The sequence below is a fragment of the Sminthopsis crassicaudata genome, chromosome 3 (genome assembly GCF_048593235.1).
Source record: "Sminthopsis crassicaudata isolate SCR6 chromosome 3, ASM4859323v1, whole genome shotgun sequence".
Taxonomy (NCBI): Eukaryota; Metazoa; Chordata; class Mammalia; order Dasyuromorphia; family Dasyuridae; genus Sminthopsis; species Sminthopsis crassicaudata.
In genome coordinates this window covers 283559263-283576658 of record NC_133619.1, presented here as the reverse complement: position 1 = coordinate 283576658, position 17396 = coordinate 283559263, and the positions used below count along the sequence as shown (strand labels likewise).

Below are 17396 nucleotides of genomic sequence, written 5' to 3'. Positions count from 1 at the left end.
CCTCATATACTTTTACTTTCAAATGTCATTTAATATTTATATAATATAATATAAGAAAAGTAAAACAAAAGTTATTTTGTTTATAAAGATGTAAATTCCATTCTTTAAATGAATATTAACCTTGTTTTTATTAAGATATTTTAGCCCAGGATACTGAAGTAGAGAGAATGTGTCCAGATTGTCCAAACAAGTTGGCAAAAATTCACATTTTAAATTTGTCTAACAAGAAGAAACACTGATTTTGAGATAGCACATTTAAGTGTTTGAATGGTCAGAACCAAGACCCAAAAGTATTATTTTATGGTGTTATATTAATTTGAAGGAGAACTCCAGCAGGGGGCATTGTTATCTTGTGCCTGAATTAATGTTTTTGTATAAAGGCATAGTATCCAGTTATTCTAACCTGAAGATAGGACAAAGTTGGGGAGTATATGCTAATATAATGAATGACAGAGTCAAGAACTAAAAAATAACCTCAACAGAGCAGAACATTGGCTGAAATAAATGATAAGCCCCAAATCTTAAACTTTTGTTCACAAAACCAATTTCATCACTACGAAACAGAGTTGATTGATCTTCTCCACAATTTATCTGAAAAATAAGAATGAATGATTTGGAAGCTTGAAATCATTCAACAGTGTATAGGATAGGAAATTAAAAAATAATAAGGCAATTTTAGATAGGACTAAAAGAGGCACAGTATTCAGGTATAATAGTGCCTTTGTAATCTGGCCTTGTTAGATCATCTCTAAAGTGCTGTGTTCTGTTCTGGGTATTGCATTTTAGACAGGATGTAGATATGCTGGAAGTGATCCAGGGAAGTGTCACAATGATGGAGATGATGGAGCCTCCAAATTATTCTATATTAAGAATAACTGAAATAACCAAAAAGTTTAATCCAGAAAAGACTTAAAGGAAAACATGGTAACTATCTTTAAGTACCTGAAGGACTATTAGATTTTGACCCAGGAAGGAAAAATTAGTAGAAATAGAAGAGAGAAATACATTTAGGCTAATATTTGCAAACAATAATAATGATTTTTTTAATGGAATAGCTGTCTCTTTTGTCAGGTACATTTTAGAAGAGATTATTTGTCAGGTATGAAATGGAATAAATGGCCACTAAGGATTGTTCAACTCTTATGTGATTAGGAGATCAATGCATACAAACTCATTTGCATATAATTCTGAATAGAGAATTTTCTGTTAAAAACATATAATCTGATAGAGATATAGATTCTGGAAATTATAAGACTGTATTACAGTTATATCAAACAAATTCTCTAGAAAAGGTCTGGCATCTATAGTTTTACTGGCCTCAATCAAAAGAAAGATAACTGAAAGCTAATCACATTCGTCAAAAACATAACTATGTAACTTAATTGCTGTGAAGGACTTAACACATAATTGCTGTGAAAGACAACATTAAATTTAGTTATTATTTGGAGTATAAAGGAGTACTGAGCATTACCTCTGCTATTGACTAGTTGGGTATTTTGGAGCACATTTCTCAAATGCTTTGAAGCTCATTTTGCTCATCTATAAAATAAAGAATTCAGATACTACCAAAGGATGCTTTCTGCTTCAACATTTTGTGATTCTTTGGCATATTTCTGCTCAGGTTAAATTCTTACATCAAAACTTGATAATGAAATTCTAAATATCACAGCAATATCTTAATCTCAGAGGCTGCTAAAATATGATGAATGACAAGATAATAAAACTCTTCTTTCTAAGGATTCTCTTTTCAAAGGAGATTGACTTCTTAAATTATTTTATTTTTGTCATAATGAGTGTATAATTAAAACATCATAAAGTTTCAATACCCAGAATCAAAATGAAATGATAGATTTATTATATACTAGTGACAAAATAAATAAAAATTCAATAGAAACATGAGTACTACAAAGTGCAAAATTATAAACTTCCTTATTCCTGCTTAACATAGCCGTACACCTTGACTGTGAGTGGAGCATAATTATGAATTACATTTTGAAATTTCAGAGGTGCAATTAATTGAGACAGGCTATTCCTTATCTCTTAATGTCAAAGATGCCAATAATTTTCTCCCCTGATTTACAAATTGAGTTAAGGAAATGTTAAAACTGTGAACAGCATGCAGCAAATTCCAAGGCCACAATTTCTACAAGTTCTTATGTTCAGAGTATTTTCTGGCTATTATTTGTAGTTATGAGCCCAAGTTCAATGTAATTCAACAAATATGTATAAAGCATCTTCTATATACTAACATAAGCATCTCCAATACATCTATTTTGCCATTTGGGAATTTTTAAAGCAACTAAATTGCCTTCCAAAACACAAAGGAATATTAAAATGAGGCTAGCAATTACCCTTTTATGGACTTCAACACAGGCTTTTATGCCATGATAGCTCTACTAGTTTCTACATTTTTTTTTCCTTGGGAGGAAATATGTTATAACTCAATTCTCTTTGTGAAACATAATCTTTAACCCCAGTGTTTTTCCTGTACAGTACATCAATCTTTCCTATTGCTCAGAGATGTAAATAAATCTAACAATGAGATCCTTGCACATTTTAAATGTGGAATAATGACATCTCATATTTTATGCCCAGTTATTACTAGCCTGATAAAAATACTATTAGGAATGATGAGTCAGTGATAAAAAGATAAAAACATACATAGGAAATTTTGTTTTACATTATGTATATATCAGTGTACATGCTTAAACATGTTATAGATGATAAATCATTTTGATGAATGCACTGTGACAACAGACTACATCCCTAGATTGTATTTTGAAATTTACTAGATGCATTTAATCTGGAAAGATGTCACACCAATCCAATAAAAGCTCATTAAGAATCAAAAAAAGTTCAAAAGTGAATTCACTTTCATAATTTGAGATTCTACAATATGTTGCTATTTATATTTAAGCTTTCCCTGGTACTTTGTCAATATAGATAGATGGATATAAACACACATAACTGAAATACATTATATATATACACATATATACATATGCACACACATATATGTTTGAAGACATCCAATGTACATGTATCGATGCATATGTGTATATGAGTATATATATATATATATATATATATATATATATATATATATATGTATATAAATTCATTTCAGTTAAAGGAAACCCTATATTTTCAATTAGTGAAAATAAATTAAGAAACTCAATTGTGGGAGGATATGAAAAATTGATGGAATAGACCTCCAGGGGTGGAGTTAAGATGACAGAGTAAAATCAGGAAGTTGCTCAAGCTCTCTCAGTTTCCCTAAAAACCTAAATTTAAACAGAGTTTGATGGAATAAAACCACTCTCCAGCTCAAGGTAGATTGGAAAAATTTCAAGAAAGGTTATTCTCACTGGAGTGAAAAGAGTGTCCTGTTCAGATAAAATCTGGGATGCTGTTGAGAGGATCTTAAAACAGCAAATCATCAAGTGAGATATTTAGTCTTGGCTCAGTAGAGGAGTAAATCAGTGGGCAGTTTTCAGCCCTAGCTCACAAGGCAAACTCTGGTAACCCAGGCTGTTTCCCGAAAATAACAGGCAAGTTATTCCCTGCATACTCAAGGGGACTTACTCAAAGCCAAAGCTCAGAGCTGCACAGGAAGCTTGGGACAATGGCCTCTTTACTCCAGGAGCACAGCTCAACCATAAAAGTTTTTTTTTGTTGTTGTTGTTGTTGTTGTTGTTTTGTTTTTGTTTTAAAGAGGAAATATGAAAAAAAATGAAAGAAAATGAGCAAGAAACAAAAAAAGAACCTTGACCATGGAAAGCTTCTAGTGTGACATGGCACACAAAAACACAGTGAGCCAAGGACAGAATGTACACAGAAGAAAACACAAAGAGTGATATGAAATGGTCTCAAGATCAAAAAGCCTTCTTAGAAGAGCTCATATAAGACTTTAAAAGGCAAATAAAAGAGGTAGAAGAAAAAAATGAGAGGTTTGCATGAGAGAATCAACAATTTGGAAAAGGAAAGAAGTCTGAAGAAAATAACTCCTTGTAAAGGGCTAGAACTGAGCAATGCACTTGGATAATGAAGCACGTGAGACTAATTGCCAATTGGACAGTTCCCTATTAACTTGTTTGAAGGTTGACCCTCCCCAGATGTTCTGTGCTAACTTGATTGGTGGGACAAAGAGGGGGAAGTGATGTGTGTGGGAGGAGTAGGAGGAAGAGGAAATTGAGACTCAGATGCTGAATCAATCTCTCCTGGTGTTTGAGAAAGGAAGGTGTGTGTGAGATTGTTAGACCTAACCCTCTGACCTTGACCATAAAAGATCAAGAATAAAGACGTTTAGTGATCCTGACTCCGGCTTTCTGGGAAGACAGAATTCCAGCAACTCCTTACATAGTAGAATTAACCAAATGGAAAAAAAAAAAAGATACAAAAGCTAACTGAAGAAAATCACGTATTGAAAACTAGAATAGACAAATGGAAGCTAATGACTTTGAGAGATAGCAAGAATCAAACAAACTAAAAAGAATAAAAAACATGGAAGAAAATGTGAAATACCTCATTAGAAAAATAGCTGACCTGAAAATAGATCCAGAAAAGACAATTAAAAAATTATTGTCCTATTTGAAGGCCATGACCAAAAAAGAGCCTGGATAGTATTCTACAATAAATCATTACGGAAAATTGCCCCAATATTCTAGAAACAGAGGGGGAAATACTGGTTGAAAAACTCCATCAATCATCTTTGGAAAGAGATCCCATAAGAAAAACCCCAAGGAACACTGTTATAAAACTCCAGAAATAAAACCTCAAGTTAAAAATACTGCAAGCTGCCAGACAAAAACATTTCAAATATCAAAGAGCAACAATCAGGATTATGCAATTTCTAGTAGCTTCTACAATAAGGGATAGGAGGATCTTGAATACTAAATTCTAGAAGTCACAACAAAGAATTAACTACCCACCAATATTCAACATCATTTTTCAGGGGAGGATATAGAGCTTTAGTGAAGTAAGAGACTTTCAATGATTTCTATTGAAAAAAAAAAGCATAACTAAATAGAAAATTTAATCTGCAAATACACAACTCAAGAGAACCATACAAATGCAAACAAGGGGAAAAATATATTTAAAGGTTAAACTGTTTACATTCCTAGATGGGAAAATATCTTGAGAACTGAATCTGACACTGGGACAGACAGAGGGGAGTATCACATGGACGGACCTTAAAGGGAATCTGATGTGTTAATATTAAAGGAAAAGACATTAAGGAATAGAACAAGATATCTATTGGGAAAAAAAGAGGAAAGGGAAGGTATAATGGGATAATTAGTTAATATGAAGAGGAGCAAGAGACCTATTACAATAGACAGAAAAAAAGGAAGGGGATGAGCATTATCTGAAGCTTGATCTCATCAGTTTTGACTCTAAGAGGGAATAATTTAATTATTTATTTAAGCCTATAAAAGAGGAGAAAGAGGAAAAGAAAAGAGAGAGACAGATAGAAGCTAGGGCAGAAACAATAGAGAAAAAGATCAGAGAAGGGAGAAGTATGATAAGAGATAAGATAGTGATTGGGGTGGGTGGACAAAAAACGAAAAACTAAGAACAGGGTGGAAAAAAGAGAATAAAAGTGTATATAGGTGAGAAAATAGGATGGAGGGAAATATAGAACTAGTAATCATAACTGTGAATGTGAATGGGATGAACTCTCCCATAAAATGGAACAACAACAGAGTGGATTAAAAAATAAAATTCTATAATATATTGTTGACAAGAAACACATTTGACACAGACTGACACATACAGAGTAAAGGTAAAAAACTGGAACATAATTTCTTATGCTTCAGCTAAAGTAAAAAAACAAACAAAGAAACAAACAAACAAAAAAAAACAGTGGTAGCAATTATGATCTCAAATAAAGCAAAAGTAAAAATAGATCTTGGTCAAAGAGATAAGGAGAGTAAGTACAATTTGATAAAGGGGACTGTGAAAATGAAGTATCAATGATACTTTGTATGCACCAAGTAGTAGAGCAAACAAATTCCTAAAGAAGATTTTAAGTCCATTATAGGAAGAAATAGACAGCAACTCCATTCTAGAAGGGAACTGCAATGTTCCCCTCTCAGAATCAGACAAATGTAACCACAAAAAAAAAAACAAACAAACAACAACAACAAAAAAAAAAAAAAAACAAGAAAGAAACTAGAGAGGTTAATAGGATCCTAGAAAACCTAGATACAATAGACCTCTGGAGAAAATTAAATAGGGACAGAAAGGAATATGCCTTTTTCTTGGCAATACATGGTATTTAAATAAAAAACTGACCTTGTATTAGGACATAAAATCCTCACAATCAAATGTAAAAAGGCAGAAATAGCAAATGTTTCTATTTCAGACCACAATACAATAAAAATTATATTCAAAAAAATGACCAGGGAAATATAGACTAAAAACCAATTGAAAATTAAATAATCTAATGTTAAAGAATGAGTGAGTCAAGCAAAAAACCACAGAAACAATCCACAATTTCATTCAAGAGAATGGCAATGATGAAACAATATACCAAAGCCTATGGGATGCAGCCAAAGCAGTTCTTAGGGGAAATTTTATATCTCTAAATAGTTCCATGAATAAAATAGTGAAAGAGGAGATCAATGAAATGGGAATGCAACTAAAAAAAAACTATAAAAAAAAACAAATTAAAAATCCACAATTAAATACTTATCAAAAACACCACCACCAGAAATCATTTGATAATCTCAATAGATACAGACAAAGCTTTTGATATTAAAAATATTAGAGAGCTAGGGATAAAGATAGTTTTCCTTAAAATAATAACTAGCATCTATCTAAAACCAACAGTAAGTATTACTTGGAATGAAGAGAAACTAGACATATTCCTTATAAGATCAGGTGTGAAACAAAGATACCCATTATCAACACTATTATTGAACATTGTACTAGAAATGTTGGTTTTAGCAAATAAGAAAAGAAAAAAAAATAAATGAATTAGAATAAGCAGAGGAAATAAAACTCTGTGCAGATGATATACTTAGAAAATCTTAGAAAACCTACTGTATACAAGTCACAGATTTAGCAAAGTTGTAGGATATAAAATAAACTTGCACAAATCATCAGCATTTCTATATATTACTGACAAAGCCCATCAGCAAGATATAGAAAGAGAAAATTACTGTAGACAAAATAGTATAATTTGCAGTTCACCTGCTAAAGTAAACCCAAGAACTATATAAACACAAAAAAGTCTTCTCACACAAAGAAAGTCAGGTCTAACAATGGGAAAAATATTAGTTGTTCATGGCTTGGCTGAGTTAATATAATAAAAATGACAATTCTGCTTAAATTGGTTTAACTGTTCAGTGCTATACAATCAAACTACCAAAACATTATTTTATAGAACTAGAAATAATAATAAAATTCATCTGGAAAAACAAAAGATGAAGAATATCAAGGGAAATAATGAAAAAAAATACAAAGCATGGTGGCTATAGTAGTAAAACTATACTAAAAAGAAGAAGTCATCAAAATTATTTGGTACTGGTTAAGAAACAGAGTGGTAGATCAGTCAGTAGAATAGAGTAGATACATATCACACAATAATCAAGATCTATGGCAATCTAGTATATGATAAACCCCCAAACATAGATTCTGGAATAAGAACTCATTATTTCATAAAAATTTCTGGAAAAGTGCAAAATAATATGTTAGAAACTATCATACCCCCTACCAAAACAAGGTGAAAATGAATACGTGATTTGGGCATATAGGCTGATACCATAAACAAATTAGAAGAGTAAGGGATAATTTGTCTCTCATATTTTTGCAGAAGGCAAGAATTTAGCACCAAAGAAGAATTAGAGAATATTTATTGAAGGTTAAATGGACAATTTTGGTTACATTAAATTCAAAAGTTTTGCACAAACAAAACTAACAGAAACAAGCTTAACGTTAAGTACAGAGTAAGACAAGCCAGAGTCACCTTGACAGTAGAGGAGGAGAAGGGAGGTCGTGGAGATCCTTCAGCCTTCCAATTCACTTCTACCCTTAAAGACCAAGAATAAAGACCAAGAACTTTTGCTTATCCTGACTGGGGCTGATTCCAAGGCATCCAGGGTGCTAACTTGGTCTTCACAAAAGACAAGCAAACCAAAGAGTTTAGAAATCTAATCTATGGAAATAAGCCCAAAGCAGCAGTGTTGCAAAGCTCTGAACTGCCACTGCCAGGTCAGAGAATTGAAAAAAATTAACTCTGGGACAAGACACTATCTGTGGATGTGGATATCATGCAGCACTCCACTAAGCCTTAGGAAAAGAACTCAGCATCCAACCCAGCCCAGTTCTGTTTACTTAAGAGTTACTTGGGGCAGTAATCCAAGATGTGGAAGCATGAACTACCCAGCAGGGAGGAAGCTGAGATGCTTTGAGATCCATATTCAAGAAAACCATCATCAAAGGGAAGAATCAGAATATAAACAAGAGATAAATAAGGGAAAAATTCTGAAATTACCAAAAATTTCAGGAAAATGAAAACTCAAGGACCTAGAAACAAGCAGATAAATCAATATGGAAAACACAAAAAACATATGGAAATATGGATTCCATATCTAATAAACCAGTTCAGTCATCTATGAATAAATACTGCAAAACAAAAACAATCTAACACTTGATGAGAGAGAGGACCCTGTGAAATGTGAAGTGAACAGGCAACTACAATATACTGCTCTCTAGTATTTCAAAAGTGAATGAAAATTATGAGAATAGAATTTATGACCTGTGCAATTAAGTTATCTTGCTGCACAAGAAAAATCGGATCAAAAAGGAAAGAAAAACCTAAGAAAGAAAGCAAAATGCAAGCAAATAACAGAAAGAATGAAAATGCTACATTGTGGTGCACACTCAGTTCCCATGATTTAGATGTATATGGCTCTCTTGGAACTGATTTGGTTCCTCTCATTGTTGAAGATGGCCTCGTCCATCAGAATTGATCATCATGTAGTATTGTTGTTGAAGTGTATAATGATCTCCTGGTCCTGCTCATTTCACTCAGCATCAGTTCATTTAAGTCTCCTCAGGCCTTTCTGAAATCATCCTATTGGTCATTTCTTACAGAGCAATAATATTCCATAATATTCATACACCACAATTTATTCAGTCATTCTCCAACTGATGGACATCCACTCAGTTTCCAGTTTCTTGCCACTACAGAGAGGGCTGCCACAAACATTTTTGCCCGTGTGGGTCCCTTTCCCTCCTTTACGATCTCTTTGGGATATAAGCCCAACTACTGGAATCTTTAATGGCAAGTCTCACCAAAGAAACAAAAACAAAACACTATACAGAAATGAGGATAATCTAAAAGAAAACCCCAGCAACATTAAAATATGATCACTATCCTAACAAAACATAATGATCTGGAAGGTAGAATGTTTGGAAACAGTCCAAGATTACAAGTCTCTCAGAAGAACAAGACAGAACAAAAATCCTTAAGCCCACCATGTATGACTCTCTTCCAAATGTACACAAGTGCACAGCGTTCTGCCCAGTGCACCACTTTGCTGTCTTTTATATACAGGATGTCTGAATATATTCATCTTTGCAAACCACAGTCCTATTCCTTTTCAAAGAGGGGAAGTGAATTTTCTCAACTTGTGTTTTGTTTAGGTGTTAAGAAAGAAAATACATTCTAACTACTAACTCTGATCAGCACCTCTTACTTTTGTGGTTTCCATGTAGTCTCTTGAACAAGCCATTCCTCATCTCCAGACTCCAAGCATTTTTACAGGCTACAGGCCTGGGATTTTCCTCTTGCCTTAGATTTCTCTCTCTCCTGCCTTCCTTCAAGTCCCGTTTAAACTCCTACCTTCTACAAGAAGTCTTTCTAAATTTCCTTTCCAATGCCTTCACTCATTATCTCCAATTTATCCTGTTTTTAGCTTGTTTAGATGTCATTTTCTTTCCCTCTCCCCTCAGCTCCAGGGCAGGAACAGTCTTTGCCTTTAGTATCCCTAGTGTTTAGCACAGCAACTAGCAGATAGTTGCATCTTTTGAAATTAATTGTTTACTTCATAAAAAAGATAATTAAATATTAACATTAAGTACAAAGTTGGGAAAAATCTTTATAGCCAGTATTTCTGATAAAGTTCTTATTTCTAAAATATATAAAGAACGGTGTCAAGTTTATAAGAATACAAGTCATTCCTCAATTGGTAAATAGTCAAAGGATATGAACAGATAATATTCAGATTACAAATTTTTTTTTTTTAATTTTTTATTTTATTTTATAATTATAACATTTTTGACAGTACATATGCATGGGTAATTTTTTACAACATTATCCCTTGCATTTACTTCTATTCAGATTTTTTCCCTTCCTCCCCCAACCCCCTCCCCCTGATGGCAAGCAGTCTTATATATGTTAAATATATTACAGTATAATTTAGATACAATATATGTGTGTAGAACCGAATTTTTTTGTTGCACAGGAAGAATTGGATTCAGAAGGTAAAAATAACAGTTTACATTCATTTCCCAGTCCTTTTCTGGATGTAGCTGGTTCTGTCCATCATTAATCAATTGGAATTGGATTAGCTCTTCTCTATGTTGAAGAAATCCACTTCCATCAGCATACATCCTTGTACAGTATCATTGTTGAAGTGTATAATGATCTTCTGGTTCTGCTCGTTTCACTCAGCATCAGTTGATGTAAGTCTCTCCAAGCCTCTCTGTATTTCTCCTGTTGGTCATTTCTTATAGAACAGTAATATTCCATAACATTCATATACCATAGTTTACCCAACCATTCTCCAATTGATGGACATCCATTCATCTTCCAGCTTCTAGCCACTATGAAAAGGGCTGCCACAAACATTTTGGCACATACAGGACCCTTTCCCTTCTTTAGTATCTCCTTGGGATATAAGCCCAGTAGTAGTATGGCTGGGTCAAAGGGTATGCACATTTTGATAACTTTTTGGGCATAATTCCAGATTGCTCTCCAGAATGGTTGGATTCTTTCACAACTCCACCAACAATGCATCAGTGTCCCAGTTTTCCCACAGCCCCTCCAACATTCATCGTTATTTGTTCCTGTCATTTTAGCCAATCTGACAGGTGTGTAATGATACCTCAGAGTTGTCTTAATTTGCATTTCTCTGATCAATAGTGATTTGCAGATTACAAAATTAAAGTCATCTGTAATTATATGAAAAAATGCTCTAAATCACTATTGATTAGAGAAATTCATATTAAAACTATGAAATACCACCTTGCATCTCTCAGATTGGCTAACATGATAGGAAAAGATAATGATAAATGTTGGAAGGGATGTGGGAAAACTGGAGTATTAATATATTGTTGGTGGAGTTGTGAAATGATCCAACCGTTCTGGAGAGCAATCTAGAACTATTCTCAAAGGGCTTATCTGTGCTTACCCTTTGACCTAACAGTGCCATTGCTGGGTCTGTATCCCAAGGAAATTATAAAGGAGGGAAAAAGATCCCAATGTAGAAAAATATTTGTAGCAAAGCTTTTTGAGATAGCAAAGAATTGGAAAAAGGAGTCATGCCCATCAATTGGGGAATAGATGAACAAGCTATGGTTACATGAGGGTAATGGGATATTATTATTCTTTTAAGAAATGATAAGCAATTTTAGAAAGGCCTGAAAATATTTACTTGAACTGATACTGAACAAAACAAGCAAAACCAGTAATACATTGTACAAAATAACAGCAAGAATGTGTGATAATCAACTATGAAAGATTTGGTTCTTCTCAGTGATTCAGTGATCTAAAGAACTTTGGACAGAAAATGCCATCTACATTCAGAAAAATAACTAAGGAGACTAAATGTAAATCAACACATGCAATTTTGTGCCACAGTTCCCTTTTATTGTCCTGCCTCACTTTCCTTAAACTGTTCTACCTCAGTTCCTTGAATTGTTCTGCCTCAATCTCCCTGGTTGCAACTCCCCTTCCTGACCATTAGAACTGAGATAATTAGCTCTGTAGAGATCTGGCATCCTAAAATATAAGACTCTAGATGTTCTATCTCAGATACCTAATTAATATCCTCTACTTCTATCTCTCTAGACTTCCTGGATCTAGTTTGACTATCTCTTTTATTCTCAATTTATAAGAAATTATGATTGTCCTCAGCCCCCACCCTGTTAGAACTAAATTGATGGTCAGCCCTTGGAAATTCCCACTGTTTACCAATGCTTGAACTCCACCCCCTGCCTTGTTACCCTGATCTTGGAGCCACATTTTCATTGAAATTTCGCATTCAATGCTGATACTGAAGCTGAGGCTGATGCTTAATGCTTTGAGATATCAGCTCTGGGACCAAAATGGATCCTTTGGTCTCAGAAAATCCCTCTCAGAAATCCAAATAAAATATTAAAAACTCTCTAATCTCTATCTTGCCTCAGTTTCTCTGGCATTATACTTATGTTCACTTCTTTTTTTCTTGTTTTTTCTCTCTCCTATTGTTTTTCCCTTTTGCTCTGATTTTTCTCTCCCAACATGATTCATAAAGCAATGTATGTTAAAAAATAAAGAAAAAAAGAAAAAATAGAGGCAACCTAACAATGGATTAAAAAAAAAAAGGAAATTGTTGTAATACAGTGGGATATGTCTTTATCATATTTTAAATGAATAAGAGTTTACTAATGTAAGTCATAAGATAATTTCCCACTAATAATAAGAAATTGAGGAAGAATTATATAAAAAGATGACAAAATGCACCCTCGAGATACAAGACCAGAATCTCTTTAGTTTAATAAATTGAAAATTAGAAAAGATTACAAAGGGAAAATGTGTACCATTAAAAAAAATGTTGTGGCAATGTGGTAGATTAAATATTGTACTAAGATTTGGGAAGACCAGAATTCAATTTGGCCTCTGACCCAAGTGAGATTCTGTGTAAAATATTTAACCTCTCAGTGTCCTAAACTACTTTTGAGAACCATATATTATGATTAATAGAAGTTTACTCATTTTAAGTTCCCTTACCTATGAAAGCACAAGTCTAAACAAAAAGGAGAGATATACACAGAGAGATAAAATACACACACACACACACACACACACACACACACACAGAGTCAAGGACAGAGAAAGAGAGACAGATACAAAGACAGTTAGAGACAGAGAGACACTGAAAGAGAGAAACACATACACAAACACACACACACAGAGGGGGAGGGACTAAATAGTAAAATGAGTTTGAGATTTTAATATAATGTGATATACGTGTGTGTATACATATGGAATAAAGTCATAAGTACTAAAATCAAAGATACTATATTAAGCTCCTCAAAGTTATTTTAGATATTTTCATACAATTTATGCAAGTGTACCTTTAATCAATTAATCAAACAATAAATATTTAATAAATATCTACTGGTGCCTGAGATTGTGCTAGCATATGATGATAAAAAGAAAATGAATGAATGGATGAATAAAATATCTCCTACATGCAAGGAATACATACTTGAGGAGGAGACACAACCAAGATTATTTAATTTTAAAAGAGACTTCTTATATGACAATCAGGAAAATGTTGTCTATTCTATATGAAAACAGAGGATTTAAAAACACATATTTTTAATATCTAAGTTTAGAACTTAGAAAATTTAATTGTAAGGCAGAACAATATTTAAAAGTAAAATTGTTCTATTTGGAATATTTTCAGTATTGACAAAATATTAATTGAAATTCTTGTAATTTGTAAAATAAAGTTAATCAAGAAAGCAGTAAAGCAATTGCATCCTAATTTTAAGTAGAATTAGATATCATTACTTTTTCAATTAGGGTTAGTGTTTCCTTTTTTTTTTTTTTTTTTTTTTTTTTTTTTTTTTTTTAATGAGGCAATTTGGGTTAAGTGACTTGCCCAAGGTCACAGAGCTACAAAGTGCTAAGTTTCAGACTGGGTTTGAATTCAGGTCCTTCTGACTTCAGGACTGGTATTCTAGCCACTGCTCCATCTAGCTGTCCCACTGTAAGGTTAATGTAACAATAGGAATACAAAATTTCCAGAGAAAAGTAACATAAGAATAAAAATATGACAAAAACCGTTTTTTGCCAACACATTTCAAATATCTACATTTAAGATTAAATAAAACCTCATCATAGGAAATGCAATAGGATTTAAAGCTGGAAGTGATGTTAAGGATAGGTCATTTAGTATGTCCCACTTCTTTTTTGCTTATCAAACAACTGAACCTAAAAGTCAAGTGAGTTGCCCAAAATCTATCTCGAGAAAAGGTGACCTTAAGACCCATTAATTGAAAATACAATGCTTGGGGTCAAGGATTGGACCATGGGGTCAAGGATGGATTTTCTGTTGTCTATCTGCAAGAGGTTCTTTCTTTTCTTAGGACTACAACTAATTTTGAATTTGCTCAATAAAGGTTTTTAATAAAAAGCAAATTCTTGAGATTTCTGACTCTCACATAAGCATTAAATTTCTTTCAAAATGACCTTTGGAAATATTTTGTGATTTGAAGTATCCAGAGAGCTGCCAGCTTTTGAATATAGAATTGATATCATCCTGCCTGTCTGATTAGGAATTCTATCCTCAAAAAAAAAAAAAAAAAAAAAAAAGGAATTCTATTCTCAAAAAAATAATCCCCAACTAATTTAAAATTTACTTCTGTGTGGTTTAACTAAAATTTCATAGTGGATAACTAGGGGATATGGTTTTAGTTATAAATGTTAAGGAAGTAAGTTGTTTTCCAACCTTTTTAAAAATATTGTTATATTAATAAAAGAAATGAGTATTATTGTTTGTTCTGAATCATTGCACTAAATTTTAAATATGTATGGAATCCTTAATTATAACAAATAAATTAAAAATAACCTAATCTTTTCCTATTGTTAATGCAAAAAAACCCAACTAATTGTTAAATATCTCTTAATATCAGTCCCAAGGACCTGGAAATACAGAGACAAAACAATCCTTGCCTATACACAGAATGTTAATCTCTTGCTGATTGGTAAGTGACAATATTCATTCACTTAAAGGTTTTAGGACCCATAAAACATATTCATAATAAATTCTGATTTAATAAATGGATAGCAGGAACTATAATAGAAAATGGTAACAGGTCTAAGCTAATAGAAAACATATACTCTACCCACTATAAATTTTAGCAAGGAACACTTTGAAAACCTATTTTCTTCAAAAGACTTTTTTGACCAAAACATTGTGGAGTTTGAAAAATGAATATTACTGACTCCTAGTTTAACAATGTAAATTTAATTATTTCTTTTCCTTGGCTAAATGTAATTTATTTTTATAGCATTTTTTCTAATTTAATAAGGTTTTCATAATTAAAATATGTTTTAAGACAGTTTAAGATTCACAAAGTAGCTTCTTCAGAATAACTGTGAATTGTTTGGTCTTTCTATCTTTACTTTTTTTTTTTAATGTATATACGAGGAAACTGAAGTTCAAAGAAGGGATTTTGATCAGTGGTCTTATGGTTTAGAAGTGAGTCCTTGTTCTTCCCTCCAAACTCACTGTTTTTTTTTTTATTACATAATACCATTTAAGTAATTATATTTTGTATCTCAGATAAATATGCTTTCAAAATGCAGAATGTCCCAAAAATCTCAGTGTTTTTTAAATTAATAAAGCTTACTAAAAAAATAAGAATGCAAAATATCCTGAGATAAGTAGTGATTCTCTAAAAATATGATGACAAAATTATTCTTTTATGCTACATACTAAATATCCAAGTTTAATATAAAATAACACTTCATCTGAGGAAATGTAGTTTTAAGTTATTAAAGCTTAAAACTTTACTGAGACTTTTGGTATACACATAATACTGATATAGTTCTTTTAACCAAAGATAAAAATTTTAAAATCTCATCACAAGTCATAGGACATTCTTACCTTGGTCTACAATTTAAATTATTCTTCATTCTCTCTTTCTGATGCACTTCTCTCCTCTCACTACCACTCTTTCTTTCTACCCACCACAATTCCAGAGTATTTGAGCTATTAGCTTAAGCATACTAGGTGACAATCCACATCAGAGATACATTGATTTTCTTTTGGAGTTTGTAGACCTTTAGAAGAATGTTATAAGGTCAAAACAACGCTTCTTTTCTTCAGTACCCCTGAGCTTTTCTTATCTATGCTAGGGCTATGATTTTACCAGTGCTTATTCTCTCATATCTTTTCATTCTATATGATTTTTGTCCATGTGTTTCCATACATTCTCAGTAAAAAACACAACCAATATTCTAATAATGTTCAATTATCTTCTTTTAAAGTCTTAAAGGCACTGATAAACCTAAAATACTGAGTGTAAATTTTATTTCTGTCACATCCACAGTGCTTAGAGTGCTGTGGCAGATGGGGATTTAAGAGTCCTGAAGTTACAGCACTGATGTTAGACTGTGATGTAATAGCCAGCCCACACCTCCTGTGCTAACCCAGCTTAGAATCCTGTACTCCCTTTTCAAATACCTAACTAATCATCACCCCTAGTAATTAGGAAGGAGGAAATGCCAATAACTCATGTGAGTATCCAGCTTTCCACTTCCATCTCTCCTTTCTGATACTGCTTTTTCTCAACTTCTCAACCATCTGCTGCTATGCAAAGACAAGAAAGAAATCAAAGTTCCCATCTCAAAGTGACAACAAGGGTTAAATGCTAGCATTTTATTGGATCCAAAAGCATTGCTCTAACAATGAGGGCTATAAAAGTCTCTTGGATAATTTATGACAGGGCTTCTAAAGCTCTTTTACCACTCTGTTAAAGCTTATGAATCCTTTATCAGAATGATGTTTTAAAATGTGTATATTAAAATACAGAATGTTCATAAGTTAAAACCACACCATGACTTTAGGGACACCCTGCAATATGATTAGAAATGCAGTTATGAAAGTAAATTTAATTCACAAGCCAGTGATTAAAAAACTGTTTTATGGCATGATAATTATAACAACTTACCTGCACAGAACTCTTTTCAAGTTTTTGGATCAGATTATCCCAACGTTTGGCAAAGCTTTCCAGCCATGCTTCTATCTTTTGAGCTACTATCTTGTTTTTTAAAGTTGAGAGTAGATCCTGACTGAGTGAACACAATTTATCCATTGTTTGTTTCTTCATTTCTAGCTCTCCTTTTAAAATCTGTTTAAAAATAAATACTAATTAGTTTATATAATAGTGCTAATCATGATTTTAATAGTATCTATATAATATATACATACATATATATTTCACATATGCTTATTTTGATTGTTAAGTATATTATGAGAAAAAAGCTTATATGTCATGTAAATTCTTACAGTTACGCATCTTACAGTTACGCAGTGCAGTAAAGCATAAGCCATATAATAAGAAGACATAGAGATAAATTCATGTTGTTCCATTTTATTACATAAATAAGG

General features: G+C 32.6%; 1 protein-coding gene across 1 annotated transcript in view; it reads right to left on the bottom strand.

Annotated features, from left to right (window-relative positions):
* Positions 1-17396, bottom strand: part of DMD (dystrophin) — a 2117885-nt gene that overhangs the window by 1460673 nt on the left and 639816 nt on the right. Inside the window, 1 exon segment of the mRNA XM_074300855.1 lies at positions 16957-17136. Within this exon segment, the coding sequence (XP_074156956.1) occupies positions 16957-17136 (180 nt within the window).